Raw genomic sequence first — 21663 nt, forward strand, 5'->3', positions numbered from 1 at the left:
CTGCTAATCCAGCCCCGGGCTCCCGACATACACACGGCCCTGCTGCTCCCCTGTGATTCCGGCCCACCCCCTCGCCCCGCTGGTCCGGCCCTGCTGATCCCCCGTGATCCCGGCCACCCACTCACCCTGCTAGTCCAGCCCTGGGCTCCCGACATACACACGGCCCTGCTGCTCCTCTGTGATTCCGGCCCACCCCCTCGCCCCACTGGTACAGCCCTGCTGATCCCCCGTGATCCCGGCCACCCACTCACCCTGCTAGTCCAGCCCTGGGCTCCCGACGTACACATGGCCCTGCTGATCCCCCGTGATTCCGGCCCACCCCCTCGCCCCGCTGGTCCGGCCCTGCTGATCCCCCGTGATCCCAGCCACCCACTCACCCTGCTAGTCCAGCCCTGGGCTCCCGACATACACACGGCCCTGCTGCTCCCCTGTGATTCCGGCCCACCCCCTCGCCCCACTGGTACAGCCCTGCTGATCCCCTGTGATCCCGGCCACCCACTCACCCTGCTAGTCCGGCCCTGGGCTCCCGACGTACACACGGCCCTGCTGATCCCCCATGATTCCGGCCACCCCCTCGCCCCGCTGGTCCGGCCCTGGGCTTCCTGTATCCAGTTCACCTGATTTAATTTTTAAAAATTACACTTCAAACCATCAATGGTTGGGAGGAAAAACCTCTGCCTTTCCCCCCATGTAATGGATGCAGTGTTGTCTGCCGCCCGCCTGAAACATGAGTTGTGAGAGGTGTGCGCTATCCTCTTTCATGTCACTGGACTGTTGACTCTGAAACCTAATGATTACTCCCCCTCTCACCGTGGTTAGCGGTGTCACTGCTACAAGTTTCAGCAGAACCATCCAGCTATATGGACTGAGCCCATAAGCCCAAGATGCTTTTATGCGTTTTGCTTCACTGCCCAAAACGCCACCTCCTCCGTCCCCCAACAGCTGCTCCGATGGTAATTCTGAGCTTTCAGTGCGTGGCTCTGTGGACATAGAAACCCACCAGCAGGGACTGGGTAACATCAGTAGCACTGACTATGAAATGTACAGACACATGGGCCTGACCCGATATCCGCTGTTGTATTTAACCCAGTAAAAGCCCCGCGGGGGAGGGGGGGGTTTAGCGGGTGGCTGGGTGGGTCTCAGGAAGATGGGAGGGAGCAGCAGCTGGGTGAGTGGATCTCAGGGAGGTGGGGGGAGTCAGCAGCCAGAGGGGTGGTCTCTGGGCAGTGGTTGGGGGGACAGCAGCCAGGGAAGTGGGTCTTGGGAGTTGGGGGTCAGCAGCTGAGGGTGGGGGTGTCAGCAGCCAGGGAAGGTGGGTCTTGGGGTGATGGGGGGGTCAGCGTCCAGGGGAGTGGGTCTCAGGGCAGTGGGGGGTTCAGCAGCTTGGGGGGGTCTCAGGGAGGTGAGGGGTGCTCAGCAGCCGGGTGAGGTCAGCTACCAGGTCATTAGGTCCTGGGGGGCAGGGGGGTCATACCACTGTGTGGGGATTGTGTCAAAGGTGATCAGGGAACTCCCCCACCCCCCCACACACACTCCATGTTTCAGAGTAACAGCCGTGTTAGTCTGTATTCGCAAAAAGAAAAGGAGGACTTGTGGCACCTTAGAGACTAACCAATTTATTTGAGCATGAGCTTTCGTGAGCTACAGCTCACTTCATCGGATGCATACTGTGGAAAGTGTAGAAGATCTTTTTATACACACAAAGCATGGAAAAAATGGTTGTTTACCACTACAAAAGGTTTTCACTCCCCCCACCCCACTCTCCTGCTGGTAATAGCTTATCTAAAGTGATCACTCTCCTTACAATGTGTATGATAATCAAGTGGGCCATTTCCAGCACAAATCCAGGGTTTAACAAGAACGTGGGGCGGGGGGGGGGGGGGTAGGAAAGAACAAGGGGAAATAAGTTACCTTGCATAATGACTTAGCCACCCCCAGTCTCTATTCAAGCCTAAGTTAATTGTATCCAATTTGCAAATGAATTCCAATTCAACAGTCTCTCGCTGGAGTCTGGTTTTGACTCACCCCCCTTCCTGCCAGGAGCGGCTGGGGACTTCCCCCTGCTGAGGGAGCCACATGATAAATACTTCCTCCCCCAGCGGCTCCGAGCAGACAGCCCAGCCTGACAGGATGGACCCAGCCCCGGCCCGCAGGCACCCAGGTAAGGCCCAGCTGCTCGCACGTGGGGCACGGGTGGTGGGCGGGGGAGGCAGCTGGTATGTTTCCTTTCAGGGCAGCTTTTTTGTCAGCCTGCCACAAAGAGGCTGATTTGCTGGGGGCTCCATTCTTGGGAACCCCCCCTCCAACATGAGATGGTGTTGGGGGGGTCCCCAGAACAGAGCCGCCCCCCCCCCCAAAAAAAAATCCCTCAGTGGTTCTAACATGGGCTGGTGACTTTCTGTCTCGCTGCCGGGCGGGCTGGGGCGGGCACTGTTGGGGTTGGACTGGGGAGCCGGCGGGTCAGTGCCAACCGGCTCCGCCTGGCTTTGGCCTTTGCCACGGCACTTAATTACTTGAGGGGGTCAGTGCCGTGGTTGCGCTTGGTGGTGTCTGCCATGGTCCCTGCCCCGCAGAGCTTCCAAGAAAAGTGGGAGGGGAAACTGAGGCACAGAGGGGCAGCGAGTGGGCAGAGGCAGGTATAGACCCCCTGACTGACAGCCCAGCGCGCTAGTCATAGTCTCCTGTCCTGCTGTGCCTCAGTTTCCCTCTGTGTGACATGAGAGATCATAGGCGGTCAGTGACTGTGCTCAGATGGGGGAGCTGGGGCCGGCAGGGAAATCTTACAGAGCCAAACTCCTCTGAAGGGCAGAAGTGATGGGGCTGGGGGAAGTGTTCCCGTCCCCCTTGCTCCTGCGGTTGCAGGATGGGCTCAGCTGTGAGGCGTTCGAGGGGATCTCCTCAATCCCCTGCCCTTCACGCAGCCTGAGCGTGAGGAGCAACAGCCATAGAGGTGGGGGGGTGTCGGGGCGGGAGGCAGGTGGCTGCTTTGGTTACATGGGCCCAGCGCCTCCAAGGGGTTCAGGGCCTGAGCTGCCATCGATTTTGGTCCTCTGAGGCTCTGGGCCCTTGCAGCCTGTCCTGTGTCCCTCACCTCCACGTCTGGAGGGTAAGAGCCTGGGGCAGCCGGGGCCGGGGGAGGAGGGGGGGGGCACAGTGCTGGGACGGAGCCTGCGGGGGTGAGGTAGAGGAAAGGAGCAGCAGGGTGAATGCAGGGCTTGGGGCCTAAGGTATTGATGGGTACCTGTTAGCAAGCTGAGCCCCCTGTTGTATCATTACCCCATTGTACAGATGGGGAAACTGAGGCACCGTGAGGGGCAAGGTCACACAGCCAAGCAGTAGTAGAGGCCTGGCTCTAGGTGGGGAGCTGTGGCTCGGAGCACCCCGTGGGCTGCTCCCATTCCCCACCCCAGCCATGCTAATGCTGCCTTCTCTTGTGCTCCCAGGTGTGATGGGTGCTGTTCCCTGGCTCCCTCTAGTCCTCCTCTGCGGCCACTTCCAAAGCTCAGGTAAGGCGAGGGCGGCCGGACAGCGTAGGGTCCTCGTGCTCATGAACGTGTGGGACAAACAGCTCTGTCCCCATTCCGGTGTAGTGGGGTGGGGACAGACAGACGGTGTGAGCTCGCCGTGTGCTGCAACTTGGCCAAGGTCCCCAGGCCGCTGCAGATGCTACCCCCCCCCACCCCAAAGTGTGGTGCTTTTACTGGAGCTGTCTAACCTGTTGGACTTCTCCATCTCCTGGAGGCTAATCGAGACTCTCCCTCAGTGAGCCATCCATTACTGGGCTAGTGCAGGGGATGTGCGGGGGTGAGCTCTCTGGCCTGTGTCAGCCGGGGGTGGGGGGGGGGCATGCTAGATGAGCAGACGTGGTCTTAAAACTCTGGCCTTAAAACTCTATGACTTCCTATCAATAATCTCCTGCAGCAGTGAGTTCCACAGGTTAAAAAGTAACTTCCAGGTCAACACTCTAACTAGCGGGGGCTTGAGGGACAAGCTCATTGGCTTTAAAAGGAAGGGTCAGCTCCCCCTCTGCCCCTCCAAGTTGTGCCCATATTGCTGTCCCAGGGTGACGTTCATCATTTCTGAGCTCTGTGTCTTGCTGTGCAGCAGGCTGGGATCCCTCTAACAGGTACAGCAGCCACCGGCCTGAGGCCTGGCTGGGAGCCTGGACTTGAGGGTGCTACTGCTGCCTCTGCCAGAGTTAGTCTATCACCACACGGCTGGTCACCTGACCACTCTATGCCTCAGTTTCCCCATGTGTATAGCAGGTGCTCTGCCCTCCTCCATGTTGTTTGTGCACTGCCCAGGTGCCAGTCTGTGCCCTAGGGAGCCCTGCCCTTCACTGCCTTTCACCAAACCCTTCTCCTTTCAGATGCAGCTTCCAGCCTGCGCCCAGAGATCATCACCCCCCTGAAGCCTGTGAAAAGTCCCGCCTTGGGTAATTGACGTTCTCTGTCCAGCTACGCACTGCAGGCACTGTGTGGGCGTGGGGGCGGGAAATCAATCACAGCAGGTCCTGGTAGCACACCTGGCCCTGTCGTCCCCCAGCTTTATTCAAGCCACAGTGAGCTGAAGGGAGGGCGACGCCTGACACCGGCTCCCAGCCATGCTCACTCGCCCCGGTGCAGTGCCAATGAGGTGCTGGGGGCGGGTAGGGCCTGGGGCACGGCTAGCGTGCACGGGGGGAGGCCAGCAGCCCTGACTCCCTCTCGCACACCAGACACTCTGCACCTGTAGCAATTCCACAGGCCCCAGCCCAGTGCAGGCCCTGCCAGGCTAAAGGAGAGGCCCCCAGTCTGAGCAGCACGAGGGTGTCCAGGCGCTGAGCATGTCCAGCCCCTGGGGGGCACTGGGATCTCCAAGCATGGCTGGCGTTCCCTCCAGCAGCGGGGCCCACCCCATGGGGATGCAGTTCCCCTGGCGATGTTCCCCCTGCTAGGGATGCAGTTCCCATGGTGATGTTTCCCCCGCCCCTGATGGGGATGCAGTTCCCAAGGTGATGTTCCTCTGTGGCAGGGATGCAGTTCCCATGGCGATGTTCCCCCCGCCCCTGGTGGGGATGCAGTTCCCATGGCGATGTTCCCCCGTGGCAGGGATGCAGTTCCCATGGCGATGTTCCCCCATGGCAGGGATGCAGTTCCCATGGCGATGTTCCTCTGGCAGGCAGGGCCGTTGGCCCACTGCCGCCAGGGGACCCCGAAGCCAGGCCCTGAAGGGGACCTGCCCTTGCCTTGGCCCCTGACATCGCAGCTTCCTGTCGCTTTGCCTCCTTGGCCAGGGAAACGCTTCAGTCTCCGCTGCCAGGCTAAGAGCCCCTTCCCGGGGATGACCCTCATCTACTGGCTGGCAAACGGCTCCTTCGTGGAGGACCAGTACCTGGACTTGGCAGTGTGCGAAGGGGACATCGTGTGAGTAAACACCCCGAGCTGGGGGGGGGGTCCCCCAGGCCCGCTGACCTGCCCCACTCCCAGGGTGGAGAGCCTGCAGCAGGGCTGGCTGGGTGGCCTGACTCTGGCTCCGGACCCTTCCCCCAGCAGCTCACCCCTTCGGATCCAGGGCTCTGGCAGGGACAGGCTCAGGGCCGTGGTAGTTTGGGGAGGGAGAATCTCAGTCCAAGGACTTAAGTCCTGCTCCCTGGAGCTAAAGGAGAATCGGTTCAGCAGCGGGCGGGCCTGCCCGTGAAGGTGCCCAGCGGCGCTGAGCCTTTGGCCTGGTTCGCAGAGGCCCTGTGGGTCACAGCGAGGAGGGGGCTGTGCAGCGGCTGAGAAGCAGAGCCCTGGTGCAGTGAAGTGACCCTGGCTTCACCCCCTCACTCCCATGCAGACATGCCCTGGGAGCTTGCCCCTGCAGCTGTTTCTGGGGTGGGGAGAGGGCGACACCTGGTGGCTGTTTAGGCCAATGACAGCTCTCCGGTGCCCTCGCTGACCCCCAGTCAAGCCCCTGCCTTTTCCCTCACAGAACGGAGGCCAGGGGCACCGGGGTCCTCCTGACCCGGGAGTTGCACTTCCGCTCCTTCTCCCAGCGGGACAGCAGCACCTCCTTCATGTGCGTGGTGAGGAACCCAGCCGGGCTGGAAAAGGCACTTGTCCGCTGGGACCCTGAGCAGCCAGCCCAGGTCGCGGAGCCGCAGCAGGAGACAAGGCAGGACGTCCAGACCCCGGAGACCACCCCCAGCGTGGACTGGTGAGAGCCCTTAATGGCTATGGGGAGGGGCGTGTGGGCATGGGCTGGCCACATTGCCAAGCCCCTGACAAGGTCCCTCACCAAAGGCTCTTAAGCAAACTCAGCAGTCATGGGATAAGAGGGACGGTCCTCTCATGGATCAGTAAGTAACTGGTTAAAAGACAGGGAACAAAGGGTAGGAATAAATGGTCAGTTTTCAGAAGGGAGAAGGGTAAATAGTGGGGTCCCCCAGGAGTCTGTGCTGCGCCCCGTGCTGTTCAACATACTTATAAATGACCTGGAAAAAGGGGTAAACAGTGAGGTGGCAAAATTCACAGGTGATACAAAACTGCTCAAGATAGTTACGTCCCAGGCAGACTGTGACGAACTACAAAAAGATCCCGCAAAACTGGGTGACGGGGCAACAGAGTGGCAGATGACATTCGGTGTTGATCAATGCAAAGTAATGCATGTTGGAAAACAATTCCAGCTATACATATACAATGATGGGGTCTAAATGAGCTGTTACCACTCGAGAAAGAGTCCGGGGAGTCACTGTGGAGAGTTCTCTGAAAACATCCACTCGATGCGCAGCGGCAGCCAGAAAAGCAAACAGAACGCTGGGAATCATTAAGAAAGGGATCGATATCATGTTGCCTCTAGATAAATCCATGGTACGCCCCCATCTTGACTAGTGCGTGCAGATGTGGTCGCCCCATCTCAAAAAAGATATACTGGAATTCGAAAAGGTTCAGAAAAGGATGACACAAATGATTAAGGGTATGGAACAGCTTCCGTATGAGGAGAGATTAATAAAACTGGGACTTTCCAGCTTGGAAGAGACAACTAATGGGGACTATGATAGAGGTCTATAAAATCATGACGGGTGTGGAGAAAGTAAATAAGGAAGTGTGATTTACTCTCTCATAACACAAGAACGAGAGGTCACCAAATGAAATAAAGGCAGGTTTAAAACAAACAAAAGGAAGTATTTATTTACACAACTCAGTCAACCTGTGGAACTCCATGCCAGAGGATGTAGTAAAGGCCAAGACTAGAACAGGGTTAAAAAAAGAACTAGATAAAGTTCATGGAGGATAGGTCCATCAATGGGTGTTAGCCAGGATGGGCAGGGATGGTGTCCCTAGACTCTGTTTGCAAGTTGCTGGGAATGAATCACTTGATTCCCTGTTCAGTTCATTCCCTCTGGGGCACCTGGCATTGGCCACTGTCAGCAGACAGGATACTGGGCTGGATGGACCTTTGGTCTGACCCAGTCTGGCCATTCTTAAGGGATTGGAGCCCCTGCCTCACTCTCAGCTGTACAGCAATTCCCAAGAGGTGTGGGGGGGGAGCTGCCACGAGCTCAACACTGGTGCTTCCCCTGCCCCTGGAGCCCCACCCCTTCTCTTCGCCGTGAGCTGGTGGAGAGCTACTGGGTTCCACCCCAGTGACAGCTGCATGTCACCAGTGGGCAAAGCAAGGGGCTCAGTCAGAGTGCAGGGAATCAGCCTGCACCCCCAGACCAGATGGAGCCCAGAGGGAGGCAATCCCTGCATGGGGCCTGGAGGCTGGGCATGGTCACGCTGTGAGAGTGGGATCCTCTGCAGGGCCCCAGGGCCAGTTAGGCACCAGCTGTGTGGGAATGGCCAGCACCTGCCAGCCTGGCACTAACCGCACGTTGGCTTTCTCCAGGGCCCAGAGCATGGATGGAGCACAGGGACAGCAGCGCCAGCCCGCGAGAGGCAGCGATATTGTGCCTATGGCTGCCAAGTGCCACTTCGCTGGCAAGGCTATGCCAGCCTCCCTCCATGGCCAACACAGCTGAGCTGCACTCCCCCACCCGCTCTGTTTTTCCTGTGTCCGCTTGCAGCCTGGCAGGGCCGCAGCTTGGCTGCCCCGGAGGGGGAAGGCCAGATTTAGCCCCAGCCCTCAGCTTCTCTGTTACATTCCCCACCCCAGACCCAAGGTGCTGGTGGGGGAGGCTCCCACAGGACTTGCCCTCAGGGCAAGGGCCCAAAGCAGCAGTAACAGGGCTGCCCCCCACCCCTACCTGCAGTGTCACTCTCTCCCCTAGTGAAGTGGGGTGACCAAAGCCACCCCCCGCTGCCAACCCAGCCTATGACCGAAGGGGGCAGCTAGCAATGCTCTGCCTGTTATATGCCTAGGAGGGCGGCACCTGCTTGGGGCAGGGGCTGGGAGACCAGCAACTCAGGGCCTCTTGCTGCCAGCTCTCCACCCACTTCGCATTGTTTTGATTATATAAAAACACAATGTTCTGCACTGGCTGGGCCGGTTTCTTGTAGCCATCTCAGCCACCGTCTCGGAGGGAGAGGCAGAGGGGAGCAGCCTCATGGGTCAGGGAAGGGGGCTGATCTGGGCATGGGGGGGGGCAGCGGGGCAGAGATGGGGGGGAGGTGAAGTCTTGTGGAACAGAGGGGGCAGGAGGGCAGTTGGAGGGGTGGAGCAGGAAGGGGCCTTCCAGGGAAGAGGACCAGCTTGAAAGGGATGGAGAGGGGGAAGCCCATGGAGTGAGCCAGAGGGCAGCTCTGGGACAATGCAAGGGGTAGGGGGAAGCCAGAGGGAAGGGTGCAGGAGGAGGGGCTGGAGGAGATGCAGCTGGGTGAGGAGAGGGCTCCTTAACTCAGCCATTATAGAAGCAGAAAGCCTGAGACTCAGGCAAGGGCCACAAGGATGGGTGCTGGTGGCCAGGTCTGACGGGGAGGGTAGACAAGGCTGTGAGTGTGAGCTCCTGGAGGGGGGACTGGCTGGAGAGGAGGTAGGTCCATGGCATGATCGGAGGGCAAACAGGCTGCCGACATGCAGAAGCCGCTCGCTCCGTGGAGGGGGTTGTGTGCCCCCCTCACCCGCAGGGTTCACCCAGTGTGGCCCTAGCAGACTGCAGCCCTCGGTGCTGGTGAAGCTGCCTGCAGGGTCCAGCAGCCAGCTGGCCCCGTGGCTCCGTCCGAGTCCTGCTGCGGCTGGGAGACTAGCCTTTAGCTCACGCCAGCCCCGGTGGCTCTCTGGGCCTGCCCGGCCGCAGGCAGGGGCTGCTCTGAGGGCAGGAACCCGCTAGAGACAAAACAAGGCCTCGGAAACGGGCATCAGGAGAAAAGTACAGTTTATTTACACGTAGAAAGGGTTTAAAAATGACACGTTTCACTGACATCTGGACAGCCCCAGGTGAGCGCCCGGCGGGGCCCCTCCTTGTGCAGACCCCCCCGACCTGCTCTCTGCAGTTAAAGCCCAGAGGATTTGAGACCGAATTTACTTAGTCTGTAAAAATGAGGGAGCCAGAGCCAGGCGGGGCAGTGGGCGCAGCCTCCCAGCCAGTGCCCCGCAGAGCTGCCCCCCACCCCACCCCCCCGACCCCGGCACTGACCCAACCCAGCAGCAGCTAGTCCCAGCCCCGCTCCCGGAGCGAACGCAGCCCGGCCGCTCCTTGCAGCTGCCTGAGGCTTTGTAGGGCTCAGAAGAGCAGCTTTCAACCATGATAAACCGGGGGGGGGGGCAGGGGGGTTAACACAGCTGTGGAGGACCAGCCCATTGTAACCTGGGGCTCCAGGAAGCAAACCCCAGTTCATTAGTTTGAGGTGAGCTGGAAGAGGGGCCTGAGCGCAAGGTGAGGTGGGGTGGGGGCTCTGCAGGGGGATACAGGAGATCTCAGCCCTGGGAGACAAGTCTAAAACCCTGCCCTGCCTTGCGATGGACACGGGGAATCCAGCTCTGCGGGGGTCAGAGTCTCACACCCCGGGCTGCACACGCCCATCTCCCCTGGCAGCTGGGCTGTACCCACAGCCCTCACAATGACAGCTGGCCCTAGCCTGTGGGGACCCCTCCTGGCCCCAGCCCTGGCAGATTTTCCACCTTGCAGGGGAGACCTAGCTTGCTACACAGAATACAAACCAAAGCAACGCAGCAAAGGGGGAGGGGACGCTGTGCCTGTTGCTACCCCCACCCTGTCTGTACAGTAGAGGAAGCACCCCCCCACCCCCTGTGCCAGAGACCCTGGCTGCCCTCCCTCTGTACAGTGCCTACAAGAAGCTGCCAGCCAAGCAGAACCTGTGCAACCCCCCAGGAAGGGTATAATCCGAATGATATGGAGGAATTCCCGCTGTACATAATCTTCGTGCCCAAACCCCACAGGAAACACCCCTAGTGCCACGCGGCTGCGGTCCCCACTTCCCTCCCCCCGCTGGATTCTAGTGTTTGAGGAAGGCAGCCCCCCTGCAGGGAACAACCCAAACTAGAGTTATACGCAAGAGAGACCCCGTAAGAACCCCCAATCCCCACTAAGCCAATGAAGAGCAAATGATGCCTCCCACCCCCAGAGACCTAGCTCTGTGCACCGCCAAGCAGATCAGCGACCCCCTCCGAGCCGTTCCTTTAGTGTAGACGGCCGTGGGGAGACGTGAGAGCCCATGGGCTGCGAGAGGGGAAGGGGAGCCCAGCGTGCAGGCGAAGGGGGACGCGGATGCTGAGCTCCCCCCAGCTGGCCTATGGCAGGAGACAGCACGTGGCCGCGCGTCGAAGGGTGGGCTCCTTTCCCTCAGGCTCTGCTCGGGGCTCGCTGGGGAGCCCTCTCCAGGATCCCCCTTCCGCCTCCGCAGCCAGCTCACCACACGCAGGGCAGCGCCCGGGTTTTCCTGCCCCAGCTGGGGCTGCTCCGAAGAGCTCCTCCGTTGTCAGCGTGCCCAGTGAGCAGACTCGGTCCCTGGCAGTCCTCCCCAAGCACTCGGGTACCAGCTTCGCTGCCCAGCTCTGCCCTGGGTTTCGGGGTCTCATGGGAGCACACCGCTGGCTCCAGAGCAGGGAGGGAGAGAAAGGGCAAAAGCTCGATCCAAAGTGACTGATGGAGCAGCTCCTAACACAATGGCGCCTTCGGGACAGCTTCGCCCCTGGCAGACCCAGCAGAGTGGGGCTCAGCCAGGAGAGAGTTAGAATTTCATGTTCTTGGGTGACTTGCGGCTGGCCTGCGGGGAACAGGCAATCTAGTTAGTCTCAGCACTGGGGGGCCGGTCCAGAGCAACTGCAGGGGTGCGTGCCAGCTGCGGGCCTTCGGGGGGGACAGCCAAAAGGACAGAGGGCAGGTGTGTTAAAGGGCAAGGCAGCCAGAGACCTGGGCACGCATGTTCACCAGCCAAAGTCTCCTCCGGCAGGCGGATGCAGGGTAAAGGGAAAACCAGGAGAGGTCAGTTCCCCTCGCTCCAGGCAGAGGGATCCATGCATGGGCCACTCTAGGGCCCACAGCCCCCCAGCAGTGGACTGGGTTCGCTGCAGGGGCAGGCTGGGAAGGAGAGGTTCCCCCCCCCAGGCAGGGTCAGCAGCAGGGGAGTGAGTTACCAGCTGGTCCGTGGGCTGAGTCCATCTTTAAGCCAGCGTCACCATAGCCCACAGTGAGAGCCCAGCAAGGGAGGGACCGACCGCCTGGCTGCTTGTACATGACAAGGGCAGACCCCCCCACATGCTCCCCACACACCATCAGCAGACTCTAGTGCGTTCGGGCGGGAGAGGGAGGGGGGATGAGTGACCACTGGGTCCCCTAGAGACGGTGCTGCCCGCAATGCTTGCAATCAGCAGCCCGGCCCCTCACCGCACCTCTAGCCTGGCAGGCGGCTCAGGCAGCCTGGGAGTCCTGCAACACCCAGGGAGACAGGTGGCTTTGCTGCCTTGCCACGGGACCAGCCGCCAAGGTCTGTTAAAGGTCACATGACACGGGTTGGGAGCCCCGAGGGGCTGTTTGGACAGCCATCTCCTGGCTGTGTTTGCTAACCCAGCCCTGCACCCCGTGAGGCTGCTTGTCCATGACGGGAAAGCCCAAGACGCTATCGCTCCCCGGTCAGCGTCCGGGCACTGTCACCTCCCGGGGACAGACCGTTCAGCCCCCGGCCTGCAGCTCTTGGCTTTGGAGCGCTGTGCCCAGCGGGGGATGCTCTGATGCTGCTCCAGCTGCACCTCGCCAGCAGCTGCGTATCAGTTAACTCCCATGGGAGCTGGGGGCCTGCAGGGCTCTGCGCAGTCCCAGCTGGGCTCTAACGGGCAGGGCTCAGTACAGGGGTACCCGGGGGACGAGCTCTGGCTTGGGGTCTGCAGGAGATCAGGCTAGACTGAATGGCTCCTGGCCATGAACAACGGACAGCCTGCAGGGACAGCCAGCACAAGGCGGGTGGGGCGGGGGCGAGATGCCCTGCTCCATACCTTGCCCTTCCCCTTGGGCGACTTGGCTGTGGCTATCCTGGGGGACCGCCGAGCGCTGCCACGTGGCGAGGTTTTGGGCGTTGTTTTCCGGTTGGCGCCCCGGCGCAGGAGGCTGCTGCCCAGCTTCTTGGGGGTGTTCAGGATGCTGAAGGCCATCGACTGGCGCCGGTCGGGCTGCAGGGAGAGAAAGCGGAGCCGTGGAGCGCTGGGGCTTTCCACACAGCACGGCAAAGCCCCACCAGCCCGGAGAGTCACTTCACGCCCAGGACGGATACTCTAGCTGCTGGCCGGAGTCTGGAGCAGTGCATGCTGGGGCGGCGCATCCCCCCCCCCAGCTGGGACAACGCCCACGATCCTGACCCCGAGCCCTCCTTGCTAACCAGAGCCGCTCAACCACGTCCCCGGGCCTCAAGCCAGCTCGGTGTCAGCCCGGGGGGCACGGACGAGTTGCTCACCTGCTTGCCGGTCGCTTGGGGCTCGCCCTTCCTGCTGCCACGCTTGCGCTCCTCGTTCCGCTCTCTGGGCGTCTGGGGCCGTGGGAAGCAGCTGGTTGGCTTCTTGGACTGGAGGGAGAGAGTCAGAGTGGGGATCCTGGCTGGCTGCTCCCCAGAGCAGGAGACCTGTATGTGCCCCGTGCTCCAGGGGGATCCTGCAGGGCTGCCGGAGTGCAGGCAGCAGGCCCAGGGCATGGGAATCCCCCATTTGGTATTTGTATTTCCTGCTAGAGATCTCTCCGATCAGCTGCCTGCCCAGGAAGAGCATTCCCACCCCAGAGCAGCCCTCACCCCCCTGGTCCCTCCGCTCCGTCTGTGCTTTTGGGGGGGGGGGGGGCTTTTTAAATGGGTGTGCGTGCGAAAGGCGAGCTCCCCTTGCTTGGGCCCGCTCGGAGAGGGAGCTAGCGGCAACGCTGAGCAGCATCAGCAGGAGTGCCCTACATGCCGCCAGCTATGCAGTCCTGACCCCCAGGACCTGAACCCCCACAGCGAGCCCATCGCAGCCTCACCCCTTCCAGTGCTGCGTGCTCACGAAAGTCAACGGACCCGCACTGTCCCCTGGGCTCACTCATGCAGCGAGTGGGGCAGGGCTCAGCTTGCCACTCACCTCCGGGGTGTCTGGGCCCTGGTGAGATTCGTCTGAACTGCGCTTCCTCTGCAGCCGCGTGGCGATGCCTCCTGCCCAGCCGGTGCTGAGCGTGCTGCGACGGGCGGCTGCGCTCTCGATCTGTGAGGGCTGCATGCTGGCCCGGCGCAGCGTCTCCTTCGGGTCGCCCGTCTTCATCTCCTCGTCCGTGATGACGGTCAGGGACTGGGAGGGCTGGGGAAACACAGGCACAGACAGGAGACTGGTGACACGCTGCCTGCAGAGAACACGTTCTCACACAGCTCAGTCTCAGACTAAGCCCGGAAGGGACCAGCGTGATCATCCAGTCTGACCTCCTGCACATCGCAGGCCACAGAGCCCCATCCACCCACTCCTGTAATAGACCCCGAACCTCTGGCTGAGTCACTGACCTTCTCAGATCTTGATTTAAAGACACGTGGGAAAAAACTCTCTGGAGTAACGCAGAGCCCTCCCAATCTAATATCCCATTCCTGGCCATTGGGGATTTTTGCTACTAGCAGTCACAGATGGGCCACATGCCACTGTAAGCAGTCAGCCCCTCCGTAAACTTATCACGCTCAGTCTTAAAGCCGGTTAGTTTTTTTTGCCCCACTGCTCCCCTTGCAAGGCTGTTTCAGAACTTCACTCCTCTGATGGTCTAATTCCGAATCTCAACTTGTTGATGACCAGCTTGTATCCGTTTGCTCTTGTGTCCACATTGGCGCTTCACTTAAATAACTCCTCTCCCTCCCTCGTGTTTTTCCCTCTGATGTATTTATAGAGAGCGATCATATCTCCTCCAGCCTTCGTTAAACAAGTCAACAGTTGAACAACAGTCTTGGCTAAACAAGCCAAGCTCCTTGAGTCTCCTCTCGTAAGACAGGTTTTCTATTCCTCGGATCATCCTCATAGCCCTTCTCTGCACCTGTTCCAGTTTGAATTCATCTTTCTTAAACACGGGAGACCAGAACTGCACACAGTGTCCAGATGAAGTCTCACCAGTGCCTTGAACAAGAGCAATCACACTTCCCTGTCTCTACTGGAAATAGCTTGCCTGATGCATCCTAGGATTGCATTAGCCTTGTTCACAGCCACATCACGTTGGTGGCTCATAGTCATCCTGTGATCGACCTATACACCAAGGTCTTTCTCCTCCTCTATCACTTCCAACTGATACGTCTCCAGCTTATAGTAAAAATTCTTCTGGTTAGTTCCTCAGTGCATGATCTTGCCCTTTGCACTATTCAATTTCATTCCATTTCCATTACTCCAGTTTTCAAAGTTGTCCAGATCTTATAGGATACTCCTGTTCTCCTCCGTACTGGTAATACTTCCCACCTTTGTGTCATCTGCAAATTTTATTAGCACACTCCAACATGTGTGTCACGGTCATGAATGAAAAGCCTAAATAAGATTGGTCCCAAGACTGATCCCTGCAGAACTCTGCCAATAACCTCCCTCCAGCCTGACAGTTCACCTTTCAGTATGATCCCTTGTAGTCTCCCCTTTAACCGGCTCCGTACCCATCTTTCAGTTCTCATATTAATCCCCATCTTCTCCAATTGAACTAAATTTCCCATGTGGAGCTGTATCCAATGCCTTGCTGACAGCCAGGAAGACAGGAAATGCAGGAACTGTCTAAAAAATCAGTTCTCTTCTCAAAGAGATCAGATTGGTCTGGCACAACCGTCCTTTCTTAAACCCATGTTGTATTTTATCCTAATGACCGTTTGCCTCTATGTCCCTAGCTACCTTCTCTTTCAATATTTGTTCCAAGACCTTGCATACAATTGATGTCAAACTAACAGGCCTATAGTTACTTGGATCCCTTCCCACCACCCTGCTTCTTAAAAATAGGTACTGTATTAGCAATTCTCAGGTCGGGGGTGGGGAGGGATAGCTCAGTGGTTTGAGCATTGGCCTGATAAACCCAGGGTTGTGAGTTCAATCCTTGAGGGGGCCATTTAGGGATCTGGGGCAAAAATTGGGGATTGGTCCTGCTTTGAGGAGGGGGTTGGACTAGATGACCTCCTGAGGTCCCTTCCAACCCTGATATTCTATGATACTTCGAGTTTACAGAATCACTAAAAATCCTTGCTATTGGGCTTGCAATGTCACATGCCAGTTCCTTTAATATTCTTGGGTGGAGATTATCTAGGCCACTGATTTGGTCCCATTAAACAGTTTGAGTTTGACTTTCACCTCAGATGTGGTAATTTCTACTTCCATACCCTCCTTTCCATTAGCCGCCCTGTCACTACCCCTAAGCTCCTCATTAAAAACCGAGGCACAGTATTCATTCAGGTGTTGGGCCAGGCCTAGATTCTCTTTAGTCTCCATCCCAGCCTCAGCTGCCCGAGTCCGACCCAGTTAGCAGGTGCTCAGACTGCTGATAAATCCAGCACTGAAGGGAGGCTCACAGATAAGTGGTGGGCTTGTTGTCCAAGTCCAGGTCTGAGAGCCAGAACTCAGCTACTTGCTCCAACATCTCGGGCAAGTCACTTCGCAGCTCCTGCCACATCTCAAAGTCTGGGAGCCATGGTATCAGAGCAGTAGTCATTAATGGATTTCTCCAGCCTCACTACATCATATCCCCCTGCTACACAGACGTGGAACGGTGGCACGGACAGCCACAGAGTTAGTTGAAGAGCTCGGAATAGAACACAGGTGTCCTGCATCCCAAGCTGCAGCCCCAACCAGCAGGCCTCTCTGACAATGGGCTAACAGCTACCTACCCCCAGAGCGGGGAGAGAGGGCGGACTGGTCAGTGGTCAGCACTCCAAAGGGGGAGAGGCAAAGGGCACTGAACTGTCGCGATCTGGAAGAACGTGGCTACAGGCCACAAGCACCAGCTGGGGGAAGCCGCTGACCAAAGGAAGGGAGCTCGTGCCAGCTGCCGAGGCTAAGAAAGGAAGTGCTAAGCACGGAGCCTGATCAGTGGGGGTGGCGGTAGGGCGTGGTGGGGTCTCTTCCCTCCTGCAGATTTCTGCTACTTCCTCCCCGGCCCACCCACTGCTTCATTCAAGACCCACTGCCATGGGGGACCTACCAGGAAAGGCTCTTCGCAGACCGCTGACAGTCCACAGATGGCTGTGAGTGCCCATCGCTGGGGGAGCACACACGCCAACTGCAGGGGGAGGGCAGCAGGGGGAGCCAGGTGGTCTCGCCTGGCCCTGGAGTGGAGGGGTCATCGGGCAGGTAAGTCAGCGGTTTGTTTCTCAGGCAGGGGATTTGCGATCTCCTCTCCAGCTCTTACCCTAGACTCCAGGGGGTAGCAGGTCTTCATGTGGGGGGGACACACCCTGTTACGCTGCTGCAACTCGGCAATGCGGTTCCAATCGTCCAGCTGATCCGGCTCATCCTGACAGGTGCCCAGATAGAAGCTGCTGCGGCCTAAAAACCAGGGCAGGGGGCAGAGATGGGAGCATTAGTGCGTCTGAGCTGAAAGGCCCCCTGGGAGACCCCCCCCGGGGCCACACTAACTTCACAGCAGGGGAACGCCAGCGCACAGACAGCTGGGGGAGCTTTCCACTCCCAGCTCTGCTGGTGCATCCTGATCCTGCCCCACAGCCCTGGACCCCGCACAGCCCCTGCACCCTCCGCCCAGACTAGACTCCCCCAGGCAGAGGCTCAAATGGATGAACGTGCTCTGTAGCCAAGAAAGAGGCTGCCTGCCTCATTCACTGCACTGACCCCCGCCCCCGCCCCCCAGGCCATGAACTCACTGAGGCTGGCGCTGCGGCCCGCCTGAGAGCGCCTCAAGGAGCTGCGGGTGGCAGGCCGGTAGCCGGGTAGGCTGAGCAGGGCAGGGTTGCCCAGGGTCTCCTCGGGGGAGGCAGCTCCCAGCCCAGCGAGGGATTCCTGAGAGCGGCAGCTGGTGACGGAGCGGGTGGAGGCAGCCGAGCGCAGCCTGCTCCTGGCGGGGTTCTGTGCAGGGGCGTTCTGGTGGGCCTGGGCCGACTGCACGCTGTAGAAGGACGCGTTGGCGCTGTCTGGTTCCTCGGCCTGTTTCTGACGTGTTAGAACACAAGGCAGATCAGCTTCCTCGAGCCCTCCCCAGAAGCAGAGCCCCCTCAATGTGGGTGGGTGGGCAAAGCTCGAGACAGCCTGCATCAGCCCCCCAGCACGGGTCTGCCATGGACCCAGCTGCCTCCCCTGCCTCTGATGGGCACGGGAGAGATCGGGGGGGTGTGGGAAGAGGAACCGACAAACCACTCCATCCCCTCCTCTCAGTACAAGGGAGGGCTCCGCATTCAAACAGCTCCTCTGCTGCTGACCACGGGGCCATGATTCAAGGGCCCCCGCTCTGTAAGGAGGCCAAGAGCAGCTCAGGGCTGGACTTATCCAAGCCTGGTGGGATGAGAGCCCGATGTCTGGGTTGGCCTCTGGAGCCAAGAGATCTGAGGAGCTCCTATGCTAACACGCCATGGGCCTCCTGCCTCAGCAGATGTCCCACTTCCCCTCTGGTGTGGCTAGCTGGAAGAGCAGAGGGCGTGATGAAGCAGAAGCATCTTCAGATGCACCTGTCCCCAGCGCAGCTCTGAGCCCTCACTCCAACGGGCTCGGAGGGCCCTGCCCCCCTCCCCTCGCCAAGGACCCAGGGTTACTTTCGTCATGGTGATGTTGATGATCTGCGTGGTGCGCCGGCGAGCCGAACGGGTCTTGCAGCCCGAGTCAATGGACAGGTCGTCCAGGGAGCCAATGCTGCTCTCCAGTTTGGACTGCGTGCGGGTGGGGATAGGGGTGAAATAGAGGCTCTCCAGAGACTCAACTTTACGAGGCAGCCGCTGGGATGTGAGCGATTCCATGCTGCCCGGCATGGCCGAGATTTCCGACTGGGATCGGCTAGGCTTCCTGCTGAAACAGGGTAAAGGTGAATGCAGCATGTCATGTTCACTGTCCGCTTCAGATGGCTCAGAGCACAAGCTAGGCATGGACAGCTGACCTGCATTTACCAGGCTGGCTGAGAAATCCTGGCCCAGGGATCGAACTTGCAGAGCTGGGCAGGAAGGGTCCCAGCTGAAGGGTATCGCCTCTAACTCCCTCCCGCATTGGAGGCCCTGGGAACTTCAGAGCCTGGGCCCAGCTACTCTCGGGTGCCCCAGGGTGGGGGAAAGAGGTACCTGGTGGAGTTGAGCGGCAGCATCTCATCCCCGCTCAGGTCCAGGCTGTCTGTGCTGACGTCAGCCAGGTTCTGACGGAAGGTCTCCCGGCTCTTCAGCGTATCTGTAGCCACCTGGAACCTGCCAAGCTCCCGTAACTGGCGATCTGCAAACTCCACCTGGCGGGGAGGAACGGCACGGTGAGGCAGGCTGCACCGCCCGGGTGAAGCTGGGGGACCAAGGGCCGGCCAAGAGTCGGATTGGACACGCAGCCCATGTGCAACAGAAACCCACTTCTGCTCCAGGAAAGGACTCTGGAGAGGTGGCAAGAAACCCTGGGGAACACAGCTGACTCAAGGGGAAAGGAGGATCTTGTTAAAAGCAACGGGCTGGGGCTCAAAGGGGCTGGGTTCCATTTGCAGCTCGGGGTGACCTCAAGGAAATCACTTCCCCTCTGTAGCTCAGTCCCCCACGCCAAATCTTCCCCTTTTCTGTCACGAGGCCTAATTCACTAGTTTTTGAAGTGCTTTGAGCTCTCCAGCTGACCGGCTGGAAGGTTACTGCATTATGGTCTCCCGCTGCATGTGCAGGTTCTTGTGTGAGTGCCATGCCCCGCCTTGTGCAGCGGTGGGACCACCGCTATCAGCCTGGCCCTCTGCTGTCACTTCCCCACCCTCAGCAACGTTAGCTGGGCCAGCTGATCGCTCCTGGGTGATGGCTGCAATAGCTCTGCAGCAGAGAGGATTCTCCAGCAGAGTGGGGAAGCTAGTGAAGACCATAGGCAGTTGTTGCTTGAGAAGCGGGGTGAAGATGGAAGCTGGACAGCCACAGTACCCCAACAAAACACTCCATCACCGTTAAAACCCCGGCTCCCTGCTGAGCCAACACGTTGGGTAACAAGCATGTTTGCTTCCCGGCTCGTCCTGTAGGGTAGCATGAAGCACCATCCACCACTCTACCCACCAGTGATGGACGGGCTCCAGATCTGCATTCAACCTTCCTAAACTGGGGTGCTTGTAAGGGTAGACTGAAGGGAGCCAGATCTCTGACCCCTACCCCCCCAACTCCCCACAAGGTGCAGCATCCCCGTACCTGCGCCTCCAAGCTGCGGACCTGGCTGGTCAGGTTCCTGCAGCTGAGCTCCGACTCCTTGGCCTGCAGGATGGATTGCTGCAGCTCCTTGGCCAGCCGCTCCGACTCAGCCTTGAGCTCGACATTCTCCTTCTGCAGCTGCTCCATCCCCTTCAGCTTCTCCGCCAGGTCTTGGTTCTGCTGCTTCTTGGCGTCATAGAAAGTTTTTGCCTTCTCCACCTGGGAGGAGAGGAAACAGTCAAGCCACCGCCGCCTTCCAGCGTCCATGGGAAATGATGGTGGGCCCCTAAGGAGGGAGCCAGCTGTCCATACCTGCACTTTGTAGTGCTCTGCAGCCTTCTCTTTCTGGGCCAGCTGCTCCTGCAGCTCAGATATCTTCACCTGCTGGCGATCAGCCTCTGCCTGGAGTTCCCCTTCCCGCACCTGCGGAGCCAGCAGGAGATGGGAAGAGAAAGTTTAATGGAGCCCAACAGCTTCTAAGTCACCCCCATGAAGGGTTCAGCCCAGGCTCCACCTGCGTTATGGAGACAGCTCTTTGGCCATGCTTCCGAAGAGGGGGGAGCCGCCGCTTCCTGAGGAGGATACTGATGGACTCGGTGCATCAGCGGCACAATCCAAAGTCCCAGATCGGCCTCTGCGCACCTCCAGAGAAGGTTGACAGCAGATGCAGCCCATTGGCACTCACGGTCCTCCCCTTGGAAGACTGGCTGCCATGGCAGTGAATTTTTACAGGGCAGATGTAGCCAATATGAGGCTCCTGCGGCTGTCCCGTGCATCTCCCCTCATCTGTGTTGTCGGGGGTAGCGCACCGAGCACTGGTCCCCTGTATTCCTCTGGTCAGCTAGACGGCACATTGCAGGCGTTTTACTAGAGCAGACTGTGGTCAGCCCCTCTCTATTATACACAAGCTCAGTGCAGCCCTTGGGGATCCCAGCAAGCCCCCCCGATGTGGCCTGGAGTCAGGCAGGTTGGTCCCCAAGATTAAACACTGCCCTGGCCATGCAGTCCTCCTCCCGCCTATGCCATGTTACCTTCAGTTTCTCCTGCTGGGATCGGGTGGCTTTTTCGTTCTGGGCCAGCTTTTTATTCAGCTCCTCCGCCTAGCAAGGAACAGGAGAGTGGTTACACCAGCCGATTGGAGCCTTCCCTCTAAAGGCAGCACCATCCCTTCAGATGTCCAGGATTCCCCTCCTTGCCACAGTGCGCCAATGCACTTCCCTCAAGCCCATGGACTGTAGCGCCTCTGGACAGCTGAGCCTTAATGCCCATCGGGAAAGCAGATGCCAACGCACCTAGCAACGGAAACCCTCATTGCGTGAGCTTTGAGCAGACCGGAGGTCCTGCTAGATCTCGAAAGAGGAGGAAAGCAGAGGGTGTGGCTAGTGCTATCACCTCTATTCCTTAGTCCCGCCCGCCCTGATGGCCTGTCACAGAACAGCTCCAGGGATTAACCAGCGTTCCGAGACACGGTCAGCACTGGCCATGCACATATTCCTTCAACAAATCCCCCCTGGAGGAATGTTTCGGGGCATTGCTTTAGTCCCAGACCCCAAGTCCTGTACAGATGCGCTTTCCCACCCTTTCCCCAGTAGAGGCAGTATAGCCACCCTCAGAACCCAGCACAGACACTCCTCACAGCCCAGCCAAAGCAACCCCCGGAGCAGGCCTCCACAACCCCAACACTGGTTAGTGTCTTCTCCAGGCAGACAGCTCACACCTGGCTTCAGTTAGTCTTTCATGGAAAAAAGGGTTTGCTTTATGCAGGCAGGAGAGCAGCTACTTAAGCCAAGACAATTAGGGGTCTGAGGAAACCCATGCAAGGAACAAAAGCATTAGATGGAAGAAAAAAAAAAAAAACAGGTGATGACCCCCCCGAGCGCCCTCTGCGGCTCCAAGCTCCAGCACTTGTCTCCATTGCCAACTGTTGGCTATCCAAGCACCAACAGGAAGGGATGATGCAAGGCCATTTTAACCACCAGAACAATTTACTAAAGGTCATGGTGGAGTCTCC

The 21663-nt window shown here is 59.0% G+C and overlaps 2 protein-coding genes across 8 annotated transcripts in view; one reads left to right on the forward strand and one right to left on the reverse strand.

Moving 5' to 3' along the window:
- The first annotated feature begins 1908 nt into the window (after positions 1–1908).
- IL18BP (interleukin 18 binding protein) lies at positions 1909–8442 on the forward strand. 2 transcript variants are annotated; one of them, XM_048838352.2, is made up of 6 exons: positions 1909–2161; positions 3444–3506; positions 4370–4435; positions 5276–5405; positions 5956–6180; positions 7855–8442. In XM_048838352.2, the coding sequence occupies exons 1-6, from the start codon at positions 2077–2079 to the stop codon at positions 7985–7987; spliced, it is 702 nt and encodes a 233-aa protein (XP_048694309.2). In that variant the 5' UTR covers positions 1909–2076; the 3' UTR covers positions 7988–8442. The 2 variants fall into 2 exon arrangements, with proteins under 2 accessions (XP_048694309.2, XP_048694318.2); XM_048838361.2 differs by lacking the exon at positions 3444–3506.
- Positions 8443–9263: 821 nt separating this feature from the next.
- Positions 9264–21663, reverse strand: part of NUMA1 (nuclear mitotic apparatus protein 1) — a 62478-nt gene continuing 50078 nt past the window's right edge. For 3 of the 6 annotated variants that reach the window (XM_048838301.2, XM_048838319.2, XM_048838292.2), the window contains 11 exons: positions 20684–20752; positions 19965–20075; positions 19653–19871; positions 18582–18739; positions 18066–18315; positions 17184–17469; positions 16715–16851; positions 13459–13671; positions 12813–12920; positions 12358–12531; positions 9264–11132 (listed from right to left, as the gene is read on the reverse strand). In XM_048838301.2, the coding sequence (XP_048694258.2) occupies positions 11097–11132; positions 12358–12531; positions 12813–12920; positions 13459–13671; positions 16715–16851; positions 17184–17469; positions 18066–18315; positions 18582–18739; positions 19653–19871; positions 19965–20075; positions 20684–20752 (1761 nt within the window). In that variant the 3' untranslated portion in view covers positions 9264–11096. The remainder of the gene's footprint in view (positions 11133–12357; positions 12532–12812; positions 12921–13458; positions 13672–16714; positions 16852–17183; positions 17470–18065; positions 18316–18581; positions 18740–19652; positions 19872–19964; positions 20076–20683; positions 20753–21663) is intronic. The other 3 variants (XM_048838338.2, XM_048838312.2, XM_048838327.2) reach the window with 3 other exon arrangements.

The sequence above is a fragment of the Caretta caretta genome, chromosome 1, assembly GCF_965140235.1.
Source record: "Caretta caretta isolate rCarCar2 chromosome 1, rCarCar1.hap1, whole genome shotgun sequence".
Taxonomy (NCBI): Eukaryota; Metazoa; Chordata; order Testudines; family Cheloniidae; genus Caretta; species Caretta caretta.